The following is a 19,761-nucleotide window of genomic DNA, read 5'->3' as shown; positions in this document are numbered from 1 at the left end:
CGCGCAGACACTAAAGATTAAGAGGGTGACAAAGAGGCGGCTGCTTACACAGCGCCCGCCACTAAGCTGCCTTGAAGAGAGCAAGGCAAGAGCCCCGCTGCCCGCAGAGCTGCTGGAGCACCCACCACCACCCCGCACCCCGGGGCACCCGCCGCAGCGGCAGCCGCAGGGAGGGCAGAGGGAGAGGTCCGGAAGGCCGGGTACGGGATGGCGGCGTCGCCGTCGGGGTCCGTGGTGAGCGCCGGGCTGGATGACAGCCCCACAGGTAAGAGGTGATGTTCTGCTCGAGTGGGCGCCACAGGGTGGGACCGCGGTCACCGGTGGGTGCCACAGGGTGGGACCGCGGTCACCGGGGGGTGGGTTGTTCTCTGAGACAGCTGGGGTCCCCATCATGGGCCTTCTCCAAGATACCCAGGGTTCCCATCACGGACTTCTCCAGGATGGCTGGGGTCTCCTCACGGTCCTTCTCCAAGATACCCAGGGTCCCCTTCATGGTTTTCAGGGAAGGCTGGGATCCCCATCACGGCTCTTCTCCAAGATACCTGGGGTCCCCATTGTGGTCTTTCTCCAGGATGGTGGAGCTCCCCCATCATAGTCTTTCTCCCGGATACCCAGGATTTTCATCGTGGTCCTTCTTCAGGCTGCCTGGGGTCCTCAGCTGTTTCCATTCTCCAAGATGCTGGGGGTCCCCACCGTGGTCTTTCTCTGGGCAAGCATGGCTGCTGCCCCCAACCCTAACCCTCTCCATGATGCCCATGGTCCTTATCATGGCCCTTCTCCAGGATCCCCTGTTGTGACCCTTCTCTGGGATGCCCATTGGCCCCTTGCTGGGTTGCCTAGTGTCCGGAGCCATGGCCCTTCTCCAGGACACCTCCAGTCCCTGACATTGGCCCCTTGCTGGGTTGCCTAGTGTCCACAGCCATGGCCCTTCTCCAGGACACCTCCCTGGTTGTGGCCCTTTCCTGGGATGCCCAGCATCCCCTCACTGGGACACTTGGTGTCCCCATCCCTAAGGACACCATTTCATCCCCTTCTAAAAGTCCCATGAGCGTTCATCCCACAGCATCCCGGGTGATGGGGCGTGGGGAGATGCTGAACCCTGTGTGCACTCCCTGGAGACCCCAAGGTGTCCCCATCTACGTCCCCTGGCTGGACTGGTGGAGGTGAAAAACACCCCATGGCCAGCATGCTGGGGAGGAGAGAGAGGCGGTGGGAAATGGTGGGAGGGACAAGGAACGTTGGGGTGTCCTGAGTCACCCCAAATGTGGTGGCTCCACTCCTGCAGGGCTGAGCCCGGCCCCTGGCAAGGCGCTGAGCCCCGTGCTGCTGTGCAAGGTGTGCGGGGACACCAGCAGCGGGAAGCACTACGGCATCTACGCCTGCAACGGCTGCAGCGGCTTCTTCAAGCGCAGCGTCCGCAGGAAGCTCATCTACAGGTGGGGACTGGGGCGGACGGTCCTCACGGGGCAGGGACCAGGAGGACGGGCAGCCAGTGGGGCAGGAACCCAGGGATGGACACCCAGAGGGGCAGGACCAGGGGGATGGACACCCAACGTGGTAGGGACTGGTGGATGTGAATCCAGTGGGACGGGGACCCAGGGGATGGGCACCCACCAGGCCAAGGACCCAGGAGGAGGGATGTTCAGCAGGGGTGGGACTAGGGGACAGGTACCCAGTGGGGCAGGGACCAGGAGGACAAATGCCTAGTGGGGTAGGGACCAGGGGCATGTGAAGCCAGTGGGACAGAAAACCAGGGGACAGGCACCCAGAGGGGCAGGGACCAGGGGACACGCACCCAGTGGGACAGGGACCTTGAGGATGGACACCCAGTGAGGTGGGTACCCATGGGATGGACACCCAGCAGGGCAGGGATCGGGGGAGACAAGCACCCAATGGGGCAGGGACCTGAGGGGGGAGTCCAGGGCACCCCTGGAGCCAGGACACCCATCAAGTCAGGGTATTCACTGTCCTCTCACCCACTGGGGACAGGGCATTCACTGGGACAGGGCATCCACTGGGGACAAGGTGCCCATTGAGGTGGAGCACCCATTGGGTGGAGGACACCCATGGGGAGTGAGGGGACAAGACAAAGCAACCCCAGGACATGGTACCCATGGAGGCAGGACACCCCTGGGGGACAGGAGCCCACAGGGACAGCGGCCACCCCAGGGGCTGCAGCCAGGTGCCACCTCTCCCCGTAGGTGCCAGGCGGGGACGGGGCTGTGCCCGGTGGACAAGGCGCACCGCAACCAGTGCCAGGCCTGCCGGCTCAAGAAGTGCCTGCAAGCCGGCATGAACAAGGATGGTGAGACGGGTTGGGGGGACACATGGTGACAGATGAGGGGGTATGATGGTAGGGTGGTCAGCACTGATGCCACCTTGTCCTCACAGCTGTGCAGAATGAGCGCCAGCCCCGCAGCACGGCCCAGGTCCGGCTGGACAGCATCGAGCTGGACGCTGAGCTGCCCCCCGAGCACGTGGCCACCACTCGTGAGGTCCCCCCCACCCCCTGCCCAGCTCCCCGCGGTCCTGGTGCCACCGTGACCGTCACCCCAGGTCCCCGAGCGCCCACGCCGCCGACCAACCATCGTTTCATGGCCAGCCTGATGACAGCCGAGACCTGCGCCAAGCTGGAGCCTGAGGATGGTGCGTGGCTGCCAGTGGGGAAGGCACGGGTGGGAGTTGTCCCCATGGTCTAGTGACCACCAGCATCCTCTTCTGTCCCAGCAGCTGATGAGACAGTGGACGTGACGGGCAGTGAGCCGGAGCGGGCAACCGGCGAGTACCAGGTGGCACCATACCCGGTGGCCAGCCCTGAAAACGTCTATGAGACCTCAGCACGTCTCCTCTTCATGGCTGTGAAATGGGCCAAAAACCTGCCTGTCTTCTCCAACCTGCCGTTCCGTGACCAGGTGGGGCTGGGGACCCCCACGGGGCATTGGGGACCTCCCTATGGGGCAACGGGGACCACAAAGAATGTAGGGAACCAGTGGGATGAGGATGGCTGGAGCATCCCCACAACATTCACCCCATGGTCTTAGGGTCCCCACCCAGGAGATGCTCTACAGCCCAAAACCAACTATGGTGGCTTTGAGTGCTGGTAGATTTGAGGGTGAGGGTGACAGGGGATTTTGGGGCTTCCTCCCTCACCCCAGGTGATCCTGCTGGAGGAAGCGTGGAGTGAGCTGTTCCTGCTCTGTGCCATCCAGTGGTCCATGCCCCTGGAGAGCTGCCCACTGCTGGCCGTCCCCGAGCCAGCCCCCGGCAAGCTGCTGCCGGCCACCCTGGACGTCCGGGCACTGCAGGAGACCCTCGGTCGCTTCAAAGCATTGGCTGTCGACCCCACTGAATTCGCCTGCATGAAGGCCGTGGTGCTCTTCAAACCAGGTGAGAGGAGCCACCAGCACCCGCTGTTCCCCTCTCCCGTGTCCCCACTTCACCCTGTCACCCCCTTGCCCCCACAGAGACCCGCGGCCTGAAGGACCCGGAGCAGGTGGAGAACCTGCAGGACCAGTCACAGGTGATGCTGGGCCAGCACAACCGTTCTCACTACCCAGGGCAACCCGTCAGGTACAACCATCCCCACTTCCTCATGGGTGACACCAGGGGTGAGGACACCCACCCATGGCCACCGCTCTGTCCCCCAGGTTTGGGAAGCTGCTGCTGCTCCTCCCGGCGCTGCGCTTCATCTCTTCTGAGCGTGTGGAGCTGCTCTTCTTTCGCCGGACAATCGGCAACACCCCCATGGAGAAGCTGCTGTGTGACATGTTCAAGAACTGACCTCCCCCCACCCCGATGTCACCCATCTTGTTTGTCACCCTGCGTTGGCACCCTGTCACCCCCACCCTGAGTCTCCTCACCCTGGTGGTGATGTTGCGGGGTGTTGAAGGTGCTCGTGGTCCCATCTCCAGGGTGGTGGCTGGGACCCTGGGATGCTCCTGGCAGCTGGGACATGGGACCAAGCTTCACTGGGGACAGCCGGTGGCAAAGGGATGTCCCTGAGCCGGTGCCAGACACACCAAGAGCACCTCATCAGGTTGGGTGCCTTGATGGCACCCAAACAGTGGGGACCTATGGACCCAGGCAAGGTGCCCTTGCTGTGGCACCAGAACTCACAGCGACACATTGTCACCTAGGGCTGACACCAGAGTGGGGGTGACGCTGGCCTGGGGGTGATACCAGCCTAGGGCACGATACCAGACTGGAGGTGATGCCAGCCCAGGGCTGATGCCAGCCTCAGGAGTGACACTGGACATGGGGTGATGGCAGCCCAGGGTATGACACAAGACCAAAGGTGACACGGGCTGGGGTGATGGCAGCCTGAGGGTGACACCAGCCCTAGGGTGACAGTGGCTGGGGATGATGCCATCCTGGGGTTGATGCCAGCCCAGGGGTGACATTAGCCCAGGGGTGATGCCAGCCCAGGGTATGACACGAGACCAAGGGTGACACTGGCTGGCGGTGACCATTGATACCAGCTCAGGGGTGACACGGGCCAGAGGTGACATCAGCCAAAGGGTGACACCAGCTGTAGGGATGACACTGGCCATGGTGATGCCAGCCCAGGGGTGACACGGGCCAAGGGTGATGCCAGCCCAGGGGTGACCCTGACAAAGGTTGATGCCAACCTGGGTGTGACATCAGCCCTGGGGTGACATTGGTCCCCCCGCTGCGGCTTCAGCTCCATCATCCCAGGGGACACGGGACAACGGGCCCTCGTTCCCATGTCCTGGGGAGCTCCTGCTCTGCCCACCCCCCCTATTTTATATTCCAATAAAGAGGGTTTTTGCAGCCGGTCTCCTCGTGCCACTGACTCGGGGTCCCCGTCCTCCGAGGTGGAGGCAGTGAGGGGGGGAAAAGCAGCCGGTCTCCTCGTGCCACTGACTCGGGGTCCCCGTCCTCCGGGGGGGAGGCACCGGGGGTGGGGAGAGGGGAGGAGAACACCAGCTGAGTATAAATAATCTGAATATAAAATGATTGAAAATAGCTCATCTGAATATAACTAAGCAAAAAATAAAATATAACTAAATATAAATAAATGCATATGAACAACCTGGATTAAATAATGGGAATACAAGTGAGATTAATAGGAAAATGTGAATAAAGTGAAAAGAAATAACCTGAATATAAATTAATTGAAAATAAATTATCTGAATACAAATAACCTGAATCCAAACAAATTGAAAATAAATTATCTGACTGTAAATAAACTAAATATAAACAATCTGATTAGAAATAATCTGAATATAATGTGTATATAAATAAACTGAAAATAATCGGGAGTATAAATAATTGGAATTAAATAATGTGAAAGGAATGACCCGGAAGCCCTGCCCGACCCCCCCGGGGGAGTTGCCCTTTCCCCCCCCGCCCAGCATCAAACACAGCACCCAGCGCCAGGCGCTCCTCGTTACAGCTCTTTAATTAGCGTGGGGTCAGGGGTTTGCCAAGCTGCTTTGTACAGCCAGGGGAGGACTGGAGGCAGGATCCACAAATTGCACTTTTATACACACCACGGGCTGATGGCAGAAGGAAAAGACACCCCCAAACCTCCCTCCCCCACCAAAACCCGACAGCAGGTTGGGGGTTCGACAAGCGGCAGCATCCCCCACCAGAAATCTTTTGCCTTTATAGAATTACACTTTTATTTCTCTTTCTGTTTTTTTTTTTTTTTCTTTTTGTTTTTTTTTCCTTTTTTAAACAATTCCTAGCGCGGCTGACACAGGATAATATATCCTCTTACAATACAGACTTTGTTTTTAATTTACACGCAGCAGACTTATAAATTACTTAAAAAAATTTCCATTAAAAATAATAATAATAATTAACAGCACGCAGCCCCTCTCCTTTCCAGTAGTAAGTACATTCACGCCGCTCCGGAAAACCCAATTTCTTACCCCGGATCCGGTGCTTTGCTGGAGGGAAAGGCCGGGAAGGAGCTGCCGGGGGATGCGCCCGAGCCCCTGGAAAACCCCATTCCCCCCCAATTCCTGGGGGGTCCTGCGCTGGCTGCCAGCTTACCATATACTATATATAAAGAACACCTTTCTTCACATATATGTAAATATAGTACATATAAAGAAATACATATAAACACATATATATTTCTTTTATATATATTTATTTACATATAGAAATATATTAAAAATATATGAATATATATACTATATATAAAGAATATATATACTATATATAGTTCCTATATACAGTGTATATAGTATATATATTTACTATTTTATATATAATTATATATAGTATATGTATTCAATAGTATATATAGTATATATATTTCTTTTTTATATATTTCTTCATTTTCTTTTTTATACATTTCTTTGTATGTATAAAAGAAATTGTATAAAGAAACATATTCTTTATATATATTATTTTATGTACATTTTTCTTTATATATAGAATATATACATTCTTCCATACATTTTTCTCAATATATAGAATATATATTCTTATATATATATTTCTTTATATATATATATATATTTATATACATATATATGAGAGAAATATATATATAACTCAAAAGAAATACACATATATATTTATTTGGAGGTGCAGCCTAAAGCAGATCCGCTGTCGCTGCTGCTCTCGCGGTGCCGGGGCGAGAAAACCGATGCTGAGGATGGAGCCCTTCCTCCTGCCCCAGGGCCCTCCCCGCCCCGAGCCTGCCCGCTTCGAGGCCAATTCCTGGGGTTTTAGGTAAAGAGCCCCCGAAGTGGCTGGTTTTGGCGCAGGGCACTGGGGATGCTCCTATTTCCAGCTCCGAGGGGGGGCTGAGGTGGCTCCTCGGGAGCTTTCACCTTCCTGGCTACCTCCCGCCTTCCCGGCGCGTCCTGGGTCGCCCCCAAATCCCTGTTTTTCCCTCGGGGGCCGATGAAACCCCCTTTTCCCCCGTGGACGGGGGGTGGTTGACTCGTCTCGCTCCCCTCCCGGGATGCGGCGTGGAGGTGGATGCTGCTCCCGTGTCCCGGCTCTCCCTGTGGCATCTGTCGCTTTCCCCCATTGGAAAAAAAAATCTTAAACCAATAAAAAACCAAAAGAAACCAAAATAAAACAAATAAAACCCCAATAAATAAACCATCCCTCAAAGGAAACGGCACTTTGGGCAGGGGGAGGGGGACCCAAGGGCAGCTCGGCTAAACCTGGGGATGCCCAGCAAAACACAAAATACTCAGGAAGACTCAATTTTTCAGTATTTTCCCCCTTTTGGGGGGCATTTAGGGAAAGGATCAACTCACAACACCCAGCCCACCTGAAAGGCCAGATCCAGCCTTTATTAATTTAATTAGTGCCCTGGGGCTCCTAATTTTGCCTTTCCAGAGGTTTTCCGGTACCCGGAGCTTCTCAAGGTGACACCGATGGTGACGATGACACGGGAGGGATTAAGAGCTAGCGTTGCTAATTAGTCCTATCATGGGCACCGCTTTTAAATCATGCTAATTACACCTCCAGAGATTTCTTCTTCAAAAAACCAACGTACAGAGCAAGGTGGTAGCGGCAAGTGATGGATGGTGCCACTGGCAGGACGGCTCAGCCCATTGCTACCCTCCTCCCCGGCCAAAAAATAATAATAATAATTAAAAAAAAAAGAAAAAAAGAAGTCCTGTCGGGGAAAAATATTAAAAAAAAATAATAAAAATATATATATTTACAACAAACTCCAGTAACCGGCATATAAACAAATATAGCTTCAAGTAGTCCTTGATTATTATTATTATTATTTTTTAATACTGATGGTCTCCAAAAAAAAAAAAAAAGAGAGGAAAGGTGGTTAGGTCAAGTTAAAAAATAAAAATAAAATAAAAATAAAATTAAAAAAAAAAAAAAGGTGATTTTTGGCAGATTTTAACACTTTTCCATGCGCTTGGCGTTGGCGTGGATGAGGTGGTTAAAGCGCGGGGGCTGGGCTGGCTGGAGCGGAGCCGGCGCCGGCTCGGGATGATCCCGCGGGATTTTTAGGCTTGGGTTTCCTCCTCAAACGGGCGACGGAGACTCGGCACCAGGACCAGGCCCCGCCACGCTCCCAGAGGAAGGGCGCAGGAGCCGGCCGGTGCCCCTCCATCCCCGGTCCAACTCACCCCCTCGCCCCCAAAACCGTTAAGGCCACCGTTAAAACCGTCCCCCCACCGGCCCTTTTTAATTAAGAATTCATCCTCCTGGCATTAACGAGGAAGCCCAGGGAGGATGCTCCGGCGCGTCCCCCCCGGGGTGGAGCGTCTCAGACCATGAACTCGTTGCTCCCCAGGAGGACGAGGGGTTGGGCGGCGGCGGCGCAGTCGGTCTCGGGGTTTCTCTTGCGTCCCCCCCCCGTCCCCCCGTCCGGGGGCTCTTTGGTTTTCGGGGGGGATGCTTTCACGCTCTTCAGTTTCTGTTTGCCTTTCTCCGGGTTGAAGGTCCCGCGGGTGGTGAACTGAGGCCTGTCCTCAGGATAGCGGAGAGGTCCCACCAAGGCCTCAGGGCTCGCCCGGGTTTCGGGGGGCTCGCCCGACCCCCCCGCTCGGTAGAAAGGCGATTTGGAGTACATCTGGAAGCGCTTTCGGGGCAGGTGGGGCAAGCAGGAGGTGGACGATTGGGAGGAGGAAGAGGAGGAGATGGAGGCATCGCCGGGGTCCGTCAGGTCCGGCCGGGTCCTGGGGTGCCTTCGCAGCCGGCTCGGCCCCTCCGCCTTGGCGGGGCGCAGGGAGGTAAGTGCTACGCTTCTCTCTGTTGGGAGAAGGACCACCGGGGGATTAACACCCCAAAACCACCCGGGATCTTAGTGCCACTCCCCGGGGACACACGCCATGGAGCCAGGATGATGTTCCCAGCATCTCGCCGGAGGTAGCACCATCCAGGACGATGCAGTGGCGCTGGAGGAGCGCTCATCTCCCCACCAAACCTTGGGTGCTACCACCCATCTCCCCAGGTCCACGTGTTTTAATCCTTAGCCCCCCTCCTTGCACCCATTTAAATCGCTGGCTTTAATATTCCTGTGGGCAGGAAAACCCGAATAACCCGCTCCCACACGCTACAGAAAAACCTGAGCAACCTCATCTAGTTGAAGGTGTCCCTGCTCATTGCAGAGGGGTTGGAGTAGATGGTTTTGAAGGTCCCTTCCGGCCCAAACCACTCTATGATAAGCCCAAGAATGCCTGGATTTACCCGAACGATCGGAGATGGCTCCTTCAGAGTCAAAGTTCAAATTTTCAGAGCTGTCGGCGGTGCCGATGGAGGCTTCAGACTCGAGGGTTTCATCATCGGAGGCGCGGGGCTCCAGTGTCAGCATCTCGAACGTCAGCTCCTCCCTGCCAAAACCAACCCAGTCCCATTGACCCAACAAGACCAAAAAGGTGGGAAGAAGAAAGGGATGCACATACACCAAGAGATCATGGAGGGAAGGAGTCCTCCAGGTCACCCTGTGAGTAGAACATCAACCATATGATGTCAAGCAACATCCACAGGTAACCCATCAGGGACATGACTTAAGCCCTCGGCCAGACTCACTTTTCCTTCTGCAGGCTCTCGATCTGCTCAGTCAGCACCTTTTCCTCTTGCTGCATGGCCACTTGCTGCTGCTCCGTCACCTCCATCTCCATGGCTTCCTCACTGCTCATGGTGGTCTCCTCAGGGACATCTGTCACCGAGGGCAAGCGCACGGCAACAGGAGACGTTGGGCTGGGGTAGGCGCCACGTCGCACACGTCCCTTGCCCTGAAGAAAGACAACGGTGTCACCACCACCAGCCAAGGTGATTTTGTAAACATCTCAGGTGCCAATCACACAGGTCTCCCAAGAAGCGAAGATGATGGTCCTGGCCATTGGTCCTTAGTGTGCCGCCAGTGGTTGCACCCAGGACCCTCCAAAATCTCACCCCAGGCTGGGAGAGGTAGCAGAAGGAATCAACGCATTGGAGGGAGTGAGGATGAAGGAGGTGAGGGTGGAGGTGGTGAGGATCGACCAGCTACCAGCTGATGATCCAAGTGCAACTTGGATTTCCAAGCAGTCCCAGCTGGTGGCAGGATGGGTGTCTGCAAAGCCCACAGCCTGTGCGACAGGAAGCTTGACCTGCCAGGTGGCCGTATTGGCTTTGGGTGGGAGCAACACCAGGGCTTTGATTTCAGGGCACCTGGCTCCTGCTTTATCATTAGACCACATCTCACATCCTTCCCTCACCCACCCTTGGTATTTGCAGAGCATCACCAGGGTCTCCACCGACTCCTTTGGCAAATGGTAACTCACACCTAATCCCATTGCCCATGCTCTGATCTCATGTACATGAGATCCATAAACCAAGACCATCTCCAGTGGCCCACTACATGCTTTAAACCTTTGAGGACAAACCCTATGGATCTGCTTCACAGAGTAGAAGAAAAAGATGGATTCTGGGGAATGAGGGACACCATGGACATTAAAAAGCATTTATCTGAACCGCTATCATAACCAGACACATCTCTTCTTCTGTATTCAAGATCCTGAACCAACCAGGACTCAGGAGATGTCGACCAGCCTGAGTCCTGCCCATCACTTGGTGCCCTCTTCCTAACAACCACCACCCAGCATCTCCTTGTGGTTGAGGAGCTCATTGCAACTATTTAAACCCTGCAGCTGGGGCATCCCCTGGGTCTTCACAGAATCATCTAGGCTGGAAGAGACCCTCAGGATCATCGAGTCCAACCATCTACCCTACTCTAAAGTTCTCCCCTACACCATATCCCCCAACACCACATCTAAACAGTTCTTAAACACAGCCAGGGATGGTGACTCAACCACCTCCCTGGGCAGCCTATTCCAATGCCCGACCTCCTGACAAACCACATGCCCAGAGCAGGTTTGCAGGGTAAAGGAGCCTCCCTTTTTTCATTTTAAAGTGAGATTTGCTCCATTTTGCCCCTTTCATCTTTTAATGTCACATCTGAGACACCCTTCTTTGGCATTAAAGCCATTCCCATTCTCCGGTGTTCCTCTGACGACACCTCACGTGGGCTCCTGAGCTGAAGCGCGGCCACCTGAATCCTATTAGCCAAAACCCCTGAGATCCCAAAGATCCCACCGGCTCGTGGACTTAAGCCCCTGCCAATGGTGTGCTTGTGAAAGAGCATCAAAGGAGCAGGTGCTCTTCTCCGCCTTCTGACCCTTATGGATACTGAAGGATGGGGGAGAAGCATCATGGGCCAAACGTGGTAGGAAAAAAACAGCCCCATAAGCATCTCTAAAAACCTGCAGGCACTTTTGTTGCCCGCTGTGGTCTCACTGGGAACACAAACTCGAGCTGGGATGGAGTTGGGAAATACAGGGGTTGCTGGACCCCTCCCAGTTCAAACTTGACCTTGCATTCAAGGTGGTGGTGGTGGTCCTCCTCCAAGAAGGTGGAGGAGACCTTTGGATGCCTCGTGGTCTCTGAGGCATCCGGAGCTGGGGGTTTTATCCACCATCTCAAGATACAGCAGCACTGCAAAAGCAACTTGATGCTGAAAGGCACCCTGAGCGAGCAGGAACTGGGGTGGGAAGGAAAGGGATGAGTCAAGCAAAGCAAAGAAGAGGGAAGCACAGGATGGAAAAAGAAAATAAAACAGAGAAAAAAAAAAAAGCAGGAAAGGGAAAAGGGGTGGAGAGCATTTTTTTGAGGAGCTGCGTGCAGGGATGGCCAAGCGCCGGCCGCCCCAGACTCCTGCCACCTGGGGGACCTGCAGGAGAAAGAGTGTCCCTGAGGAGTGGCACCTGCTCGGGGACGAGACGGGCAACGTCACGGACAATGGCCGGTGGGATGGGGCTGGAATGAGCGGCGGTGACACACAACGGAGGGACGCGTTGGCTGGCACGGGGCGCGTTGCAGTTAATACATACCGGGATTGAACTGCGGGTTATGCTCATAAATCTAACTGCAATTAGTACGGGTTTCTGGATTAGAGAGGAGATGAAAAGGAAAGCAGAAGGTTAGAGTGCACATGCCGCCGCCCCTCCAAAAAGCCCGTTGCTGTTCATTTTTCTTTTTGGTTTTTTTTTCTTGTTTTTTTTTTTTTTAAACTGGAATGAGCAGAGCAGCTCTGCAGCATCAGCCCCACAACCTTGGGCAGCCCCTGCTTGGATTTCATCCCCCAAAAAAAGCAGAGGCAACGTGTCCCTGAGGACCACCGTGGGCAGGTCCAAGCAGAGGGGCCGCTCAGCTCCTTGGCCCAAGCCTGGTCCCTCTCCCGCAGCGCAACAAGCCAAGCGCAGCGTGCAGCCGCAGCCCGCCGGCTCCCCGGGAAGCATGGAAGCTCAATGAGATGGGTTTGAGGCTCCCAAAAAGGCAGCGAGGGAGCAGGGAGAGCCTTGGGGGAGCTCATTTTGGGTTCAGATAATGCGACTAAGCACAAAAAAGGATGGTCCATGTCTCCCATGGGGCGACGTCAAGCCGGTCAATGAAAGGCTTGACTCAACCTAGGACCAAACAAGCTCAAATGAAGGTGGAGACGTTGATCGGGAGCATCTGAGTTGGAGTGACCACGTTTCCACAGACTGTTTCCACCTCCTCGTGCTTTGGTATGAGTCCCTGCAAAAGTGAGGCGCCACCATGGGCCTGAGGGTCCCTGTCCTGGGGGAGATGGTGTGGGAGGTCACGAGGGGTTTGGGAGGCTGGGATAAGCAGGAGAAGATAAGGTAGGGTTGCTTCAGGGGCAAGGAGAGGACAGGAAGGGACACAGATGGCTTTGGCATCTCACCATCGATCTGCGGATCAAGGAGAGGCGGCTCTTGGCTTTGTTCTCTGCAAACTCCAGGCTGTTGATGTCCTTGAGACGAGCCTTGTATTTGTTCATCTGCTCGATGACGATTAATTCTACGCAACTAATGGGGGAAAAAAACCCAAAAGAAGACAAAATGGGAGGAGGAAATGATCTGATCTGAGCTGCCTCTGTCTTGCCTGAAGATCTATCTGCCCTGATGGAAAGGCACAGAGGGAGAAAGATCCAGCTGGAAACCAAAGAGTAGTGGAAATTCCCCTATAAATAGTGGTAACGGGCTATGGATGGATGGAGGAACTCGGAGGAACTCGGACTAGAGAAATTAAAGACCTCCAAGGATCCCGCTGGAGAAATTTTCCCCTCTTGGAAGAGGGATCAAGGAAATACAAACCTGGGGAAGGCAGGTTGCTTCCAACTCACTCGCACGCAGTAATGCTGCAGCAAGATTGTTCAGCTGAGCTGACTGTTGAATGCTGTCTGGAATGTGTTTGGGGAAAAAAATAGTCCTTTCTGCCTAATAAAATTACAGCATGTGCTACAGCTAAAGTCTAAGGGAGAAGCTACAAAGAAATCCTGTTGAAGAATGATGCTCCTGCCAGCTGGGTCTCCAAGCATGTTCTGGTCTTCAACAATTTTAATACCTACAGGAGGTAAACCCACCTCCTTCAGAAGCCCAGTCCTCCACTGGATGGTTTCCATTATCATCATTGTCTCCATTATCTATTTTTAAATCGATTTAATACAAGCCAGACTGAATTTAGGCAAGTGCTTCACTTTTTCTCTGTAAAACCTTTGCAATTATGTCAAATACCTTAAGGAAATCTAAGTACGCAGTATTAATATCGCTGCAGACCAAACCAGCTCACCTCCTCCAATAAAAAAGACAAAATTAAGAATAAAGATCTCCTTGCCATAAATGCTATCAACTACAAAACCACATCGGCACAAGCTCCATCTTTTCCTGCCAAGATGTGCCAGGCAGGAATGCAAGTTGATCTCCTCTTGTGGATTCTCCACTTAGAAATCCCCATTTAACAACCTCTTGGGGATTGAGAGAATATGAAGTATCTTCATGAAGATGTATTTAATATGTATTTACAATTTCCATGCTAAAGCTCTCTATTCTTGGTCCATTTGACCATACTAAGGGTTATCAGGATGTGAGTGGTGACATGGCAATGGTTATGGAGCTGGATCACCCAGCACCACGGTCTTACGTGGTTGTTTTACTGATGTCCTGAACGCTCTGCAGCGGGTCCGTGGTGTCGGGGCAGCGGAGGATACAGGGAGCAAAGACAATGGCCAAGGCATTAGCTGACATGCGATTGGTCTCTTCTTGGAGGGCAATCCTAAAAGAAATAAGGATTAAGAGAGAAGTCAGAGGTGAAGGCACCTCCACTGCACCTCTTCCACGTGGTCATGGATGAATAGAGGAGGTGACACTTGTAGAGTGTAATCATGTTCTGCAGCAAGCACGCTGCTCTGCCCTTGTCTTTGCTCTGCTTGATGGAGAAAGCCAAACCTGAAGACATCTCAGGTGTTCCCAAGGCAGGCAAACAATTGGCATTTTCCACCCAAAAAACCTGTCCCTGCAGTGGCGAGAGGCACCACGGACCCACAGGCACCATGAGCCACCAGAGCACTGCGGAGGTTACTCATCAATACAAGCAGTATTTGGAGACAGAGTTCTGGGGTGACCTCCTGGGAGACAAGATGGACCTGAAAGCTCTTCCCTTGCCCAAAGCTGCCCTGGCCCAACGTACCTCACCAGGTGGAAGATGAGACGCTCCAAGGTGCTGAGATGGGTGCGGGAGAGCTGGTCTATGACTGAATATACTCCCCGCACTGTCTCCTTCCTCTCCTGGAGGCCTGTGGAGAAAGCACCAGTGTTTAGGGGAGGCTTCTACTTCTTCCTCCCGTTTAAAATGATACCTTCTTAATGCTTATTTACTTTTACTACTTAAAAGATGGTTCTTCTGGCTAATGGTTTGGGCTGAAATCTGATGAACCATGATGCAAATGCGTGCCACCAAAGACAAGATCAAACTGCTCATGGCTTTGCATAAAAATCCCTTATAGACAAAAACTCAGACTTTGAAACCAGCTAAATAAAATTTAGCAAAAGCAACTGGTTTGGGCCCAAAGAGTAAATACCAATTCTGGTTCAGCACCAAGCAACTGGTTTGGGCCCAAAGAGTAAATAAAAAGTTCAGCACTAGAAGTGGCCACTGCTTCCCTCTGCCAGGGGAACAGGATAGCAAAGAGGGCTCCTTACCCATCGCCCGCAGAAACTCCTCGTAGAGCTCGAAGGTCATGAGAGGGTTGGGCAGATCACGGAGCCACTGCTTGAACACACTGGCAATGACGTGGATGTTGTAGTCGTCTAAATTGACACTCTCGATGTCTGGGTTTGGCAGCAGATTGAGGAAAAAGAAAGAAAAACAAGAGGGAACAATCAACATGAAGCTGTTAGTGAAGCCAGGGGGCTGGACTAGATGACCTTTAAAGGTCCCTTCCAACCCAATCCTTCTATGATAAGCTACTCCTCTATGTTAGAAAATGTTCATGTGCTACCCAAAAACCACACTGTGATTAAAAGCAAGAAATACAGCACTTGATTTCAGTTCCATGTGTTAAAATTAGAGAGAAATGCATTTTCCAGGGTGAGTAACCTTAGGCAGGACCAGGATTTTTCTTGCTGGCACTTAATTGCTATGGTTAAGTAAGGCAGCATTTTCCCTCAATTAGAATGACTTATTTCATATACTGTACCCAAAAAAGCACGAGTTGGTGACTCAAGTTTTAGTTGGAGATGTGAAAGCATCACTTGCACAGCCCGTGGACAGGAAAGGCAGGAACCGCTCTCTTATTTCACCCCGATGAAGCGTCCCCCCTTCCTTACATCCAACCTTGCTGTTGCGGAGATTTTTCTCTCCATGTGGGGGATTTTTCCCCACCCTTTACCTGTATCGAGCCCTTGCCGCAGCTCCTTGATCTTGTTGGTGGACCCTGATTTTCTGTAAATGCCTTCTGTGTACAGCCCGTGCATTTCGATGTAGTTGATGAGCTTCTCCACCAGCAGCGGCACCGCTCGCTCCTCGCTGGTCAACCGGGAGAGCTCCACGCCGAACTGCCGAGATGAGAGCTCGGGGTCATACTGAAGAGGAAAAGATTAAAAAAAGAAAAGTTTTAAAATCCTTTTAGGAAGCAATGCTGGTGCAGCACTTGGATGCCACTGCTATTCAGACTTCTTCAGCTGATGCAGGTGATGTGCAAGTCAGTCCAATGGAGGAGGACAGGACCCCCAGCAACATACGTCTTGCAACGCTAAATCAGTCTCTGGACAGGCACCTGAAGTCACAAAGTTTGGATTTTCTTTCTTTAACCACCCCACTGTGGTTATATTCTCAGGCTGGCAGAGCCAACACAGCTGGGCAGGGTCTTCCTCCACCTCCTGCCCCTCTGGCACCATCTCCAGGGATGACTTCTCTCCCCAAAGAGGATGCACAAAGCAGAACAGGTAAATCTGAGTCTCGGGTACTTAGATCAACTCGCAGCATTGGAAATTCCAAAACATCTGGGAACAAACATGATGCCAAAACAAAAGCATGGAAAACCCCATCTACATCTGTCAGGAAAGACCCTTTTCCTGGTTGCAAATGCTCACTGGAGATTTGATATCTGGCAAATTCAAACGTGAACAAAGTACTCCTGCAAGGAAGGTTCCAGGTGGGAAAAGTCAAAAGACCCAATAAAATTTTGACACAAATGCTTGGCCCCAGCAAAAGGAATGTGAGATGGCACACGTCATCAGCAAGACAGTGGTGACCATGACCCAGGTCACAGCCCCCTTATAACCACTCCTGCATCTTTGTTTTTCCCATTCAAGGTCATCCTTTCATCAGCGTTGTCAACTTTATGAGATGACATGGGGAAGATGTCCATGCTGTTTCATGCTCTAGGGGAAAAAACCACCTCAGGATCACCTGGTCTCAGCTACCAGTTCATCACCTGCTGCTCAACCAGGCTGCTTGGCTGCTTAAACCATCAGCAAATGTGATGCCACAAAACTCATGTGCTACTTTACTCAAGTAGCTCTGAGATGAGGATGAAGCATGAGGTGAAAGCAAGTCTATGGCCACCATGAGAGACGAGCTTGGTGTTTGTTCAAGTTCACCGTAGAGCTGGAGAAACAGACTCAGTCTGGGACAGAGCTAAAAGTTACAAAATCAACCGTTGCCAGAAAATAAAGACCTCTTTCTTGAAGCATAATAGATGGTTTGTGGCTCTCCAACCCTGAAAATAACCCTAAAAACATTAACCCACCAAGCACAGAGAAGGCAGTGCCTTCCTAGAGAAGGACCTCAACTGCCCAAGTGGAAAGCTACTGTGGGGACATGGTGGACTCACTTCCTTGGGTACAGCACAAAAACTTCCTTGTGCAGAGAAACCCCAAGAAACAAGAAGGCTCCAAGCATCTCTGAGCTTCTCTGAAAAAAATTAATCAGAGATCTCATTGATCTTCCCAGATTTTAGAGCAGAAACTCATATGAGGCATTCCCAGCTCTTGCAGAAATACTGCCAGAAAGGGAAAGAGTGCAGCAAAAATACTATATATATTGAAAATACAAATATATTCAAATATATACATCTTTAATAATAATCTGAATAATCTGAATATATACATCTTCTTGGAAAAATGTAATCATGCAGCTTTAGGGAGGCTGTATATTATGAAGGCTGTTCTTCCTTGAGAAGCGTCCCAGGGAGCTGATAAAGCTTTGCACACATTGTTATTCTGGCTGCATTAACATTCTTCAGGGCATGAAATAAAACTATTTAAAAGAAAAACCACCAAATCTTGATGATTCATCATTAGCCTGGGTGACCTGCTGCATTTATTCCACCACAGCCTTCAACCCAGCAAACAATGTTTAATTCCCCTCTAAGGAGGGTGGTGGGTGCTTGGGCATCCTCCACCCACCCTTCCTCGCTCCGCTGTGGTGTCGCTGGTCCCCCTCAGCAGGGACCAGCCGGGTTAAGAATAACTTGTATTTCCAAGAATAAGTCCTTAAAAGCCTAAAACAAGGCACCTTTCTATTATTCAGTGTAGTTACAAGGCAGGAAACATCACTGCAACATCTGCTCCATGACTGGGCAGATAAATAGCGATGCATCGTCACGTCACTCCCAAAATACACGCAAACACCAAAGCCCTGGTTGGAGAGATTTCCAGGGATCTCTGGCCCAGGCTCCTGCTCGAAGGAGGGTTATTACCAGCATTAGATCAAGTTTTGTGTCTGCAAACATTTTTTTATACAAGCCACCAGAAAGGTATTTAATGAAAGAAAAGGAATGAGAGACATTTACCTTTTTGGAGCACTTGGTTGTGGTTTTAAGACAGCACTTCTTGTGACAAGCATATTTACATACTGCAATGAAGAAAAATAGTATTTAATAATACAAAAAAGTGAGGTCACTGGAAAAATATTAATTAATATTAGTTAATATGAATTAAGTAGCTTCTCTCAGGACTAGCAGGTCAAAAGCACTTTGAATTTCCCGTTTCCGGGGGCAAGTCTATATTAGATCCACTCAAACAACAACAACAAAAATGAAGTCTTTAATTTTAAAGGTTGCATATTTAAGTCCCTGAAACATTAAAAAACCCCTGATAGATCAAGTTGGAAAATAATCTGTGAGTCACTGAGCTATCAGAAATGGATACCCTTAAAGAGGCTCAAAATAGCACCTCATTTGTGCTGCATTGGACATCAGCCTGAAGATTGAAAGTTGATACTTTCAACCTCATCAAAAAAATATTGGAAAACCCAAAGCGATGGATCAACCCTTCCTCCATTTTCCTGATCTCCCCCAAAATTCACGTTGACCTGGAGGTCAAATAGGCTAAGACAAATGAATTGGCCATAGTCATGAGACCCACAGGCACCCAAAAGGCTGAAGCCCTAGGGTACATTTGCCATACCCAACTCTACCATCCTTCTTACTGCGACACTCAAATATGGTTTGACCATATGAGATGACCTTATGGGACAAGACATCTAACGCAAAGCTCCCAGGCACAAAAACTAAGTGTACTGTTAGGTTGAGGCCCCTTCCCTGGAGATATTCAAGGTGAGGCTCGACAAGGCCCTGGGCAACCTGGTCTAGTTGGGGGTGTCCCTGCTGACTGTGGGGAGGTCGGACTAGATGGCCTTTGGAGGTCCCTTCCGGCCTGGGCAATTCTATGATTCTATGACTGGAAGGACTGCTGGGATGGACTTAGTTGACTTTTAGAAAACCTTAGGATCTGTCCCAAAAGCTCTTGCAATGTGAAGAAACTCAAATTATCTGAGAGTGGGGTTGCAGGAAACACCTTTCAAGATCCAAAACCTCATCAATGTGATAGATGCACATGAAAAAAGACCAAAGAGAGCGTGCTTACATTTACAAACAGAAGCTCTGTCCATTATCCAGATCAAGGAGGAACAATATTCACAGTAGGTGGGGATGCTGTACTGGGTCGCCTTAAAAATGTGACCATTGTGCTCTTCCACCTGCGATGACAAAGGTTGGGTGGTGAGAAAAAGGAGATGGGCGCTTGGTCTGCTGCAAAACGGGGAGATTAGCACAGTCAGCCCCTCCAACTTTTAGCTGTTATTTGCTTTTATTTGCTACTTTTGTTTTCTTTTCAGCCCAATAACACCATAGGCAACCCAAACAGACATCCAGCCTGTATGGGAACTGAACCATCATGCAAGCAGGTTAGAAACTGTGTTTGACTGAGGTTGGCTGGTCAAGTTCTCCATGTTAAGAAGGTCTTCTGTGCATTCGTGGCCCTGTTTTGCTCTGCACCTGCATGCTGCCTAGTACTATCGTATCCTCTAGGAAAAACGGAGACATAATCTCCTACATCTCTGATATTAGAGATGTAAAACACATACTCTTAAGTTTATGCAGAAACTCAGAACTCTGTTTCTCTCTCGGTTCTTCTGTAATAACTCTTGACATTATGTTTACTGCCTTGGCTGATGTGGGATGTGTTTTCA

General features: G+C 51.2%; 2 protein-coding genes across 6 annotated transcripts in view; one reads left to right on the top strand and one right to left on the bottom strand.

The window, feature by feature from the left end:
• The first annotated feature begins 207 nt into the window (after positions 1 to 207).
• On the top strand, positions 208 to 3,780 carry NR2E3 (nuclear receptor subfamily 2 group E member 3). The gene is made up of 8 exons (XM_014959789.1): positions 208 to 265; positions 1,286 to 1,436; positions 2,202 to 2,305; positions 2,392 to 2,646; positions 2,731 to 2,912; positions 3,156 to 3,387; positions 3,465 to 3,570; positions 3,648 to 3,780. The coding sequence occupies exons 1-8, from the start codon at positions 208 to 210 to the stop codon at positions 3,778 to 3,780; spliced, it is 1,221 nt and encodes a 406-aa protein (XP_014815275.1).
• Positions 3,781 to 6,489: 2,709 nt separating this feature from the next.
• Positions 6,490 to 19,761, bottom strand: part of MYO9A (myosin IXA) — a 211,353-nt gene continuing 198,081 nt past the window's right edge. For 2 of the 5 annotated variants that reach the window (XM_014959797.1, XM_014959798.1), the window contains exons 34-44: positions 19,158 to 19,269; positions 18,083 to 18,144; positions 15,677 to 15,869; positions 14,988 to 15,116; positions 14,476 to 14,581; positions 13,930 to 14,061; positions 12,692 to 12,815; positions 11,835 to 11,888; positions 9,496 to 9,701; positions 9,154 to 9,296; positions 6,490 to 8,715 (exon numbers count right to left, since the gene is read on the bottom strand). In XM_014959797.1, coding sequence (XP_014815283.1) covers positions 8,231 to 8,715; positions 9,154 to 9,296; positions 9,496 to 9,701; positions 11,835 to 11,888; positions 12,692 to 12,815; positions 13,930 to 14,061; positions 14,476 to 14,581; positions 14,988 to 15,116; positions 15,677 to 15,869; positions 18,083 to 18,144; positions 19,158 to 19,269 — 1,746 coding nt within the window. In that variant the 3' untranslated portion in view covers positions 6,490 to 8,230. The remainder of the gene's footprint in view (positions 8,716 to 9,153; positions 9,297 to 9,495; positions 9,702 to 11,834; positions 11,889 to 12,691; positions 12,816 to 13,929; positions 14,062 to 14,475; positions 14,582 to 14,987; positions 15,117 to 15,676; positions 15,870 to 18,082; positions 18,145 to 19,157; positions 19,270 to 19,761) is intronic. The other 3 variants (XM_014959800.1, XM_014959801.1, XM_014959799.1) reach the window with 2 other exon arrangements.

Source organism: Calidris pugnax, unplaced genomic scaffold (assembly GCF_001431845.1).
Source record: "Calidris pugnax isolate Ruff unplaced genomic scaffold, ASM143184v1 scaffold491, whole genome shotgun sequence".
Lineage (NCBI taxonomy): Eukaryota > Metazoa > Chordata > Aves > Charadriiformes > Scolopacidae > Calidris > Calidris pugnax.
Note: the sequence above shows the minus strand (reverse complement) of the source record. Positions and strands in the feature narration are given on the sequence as shown.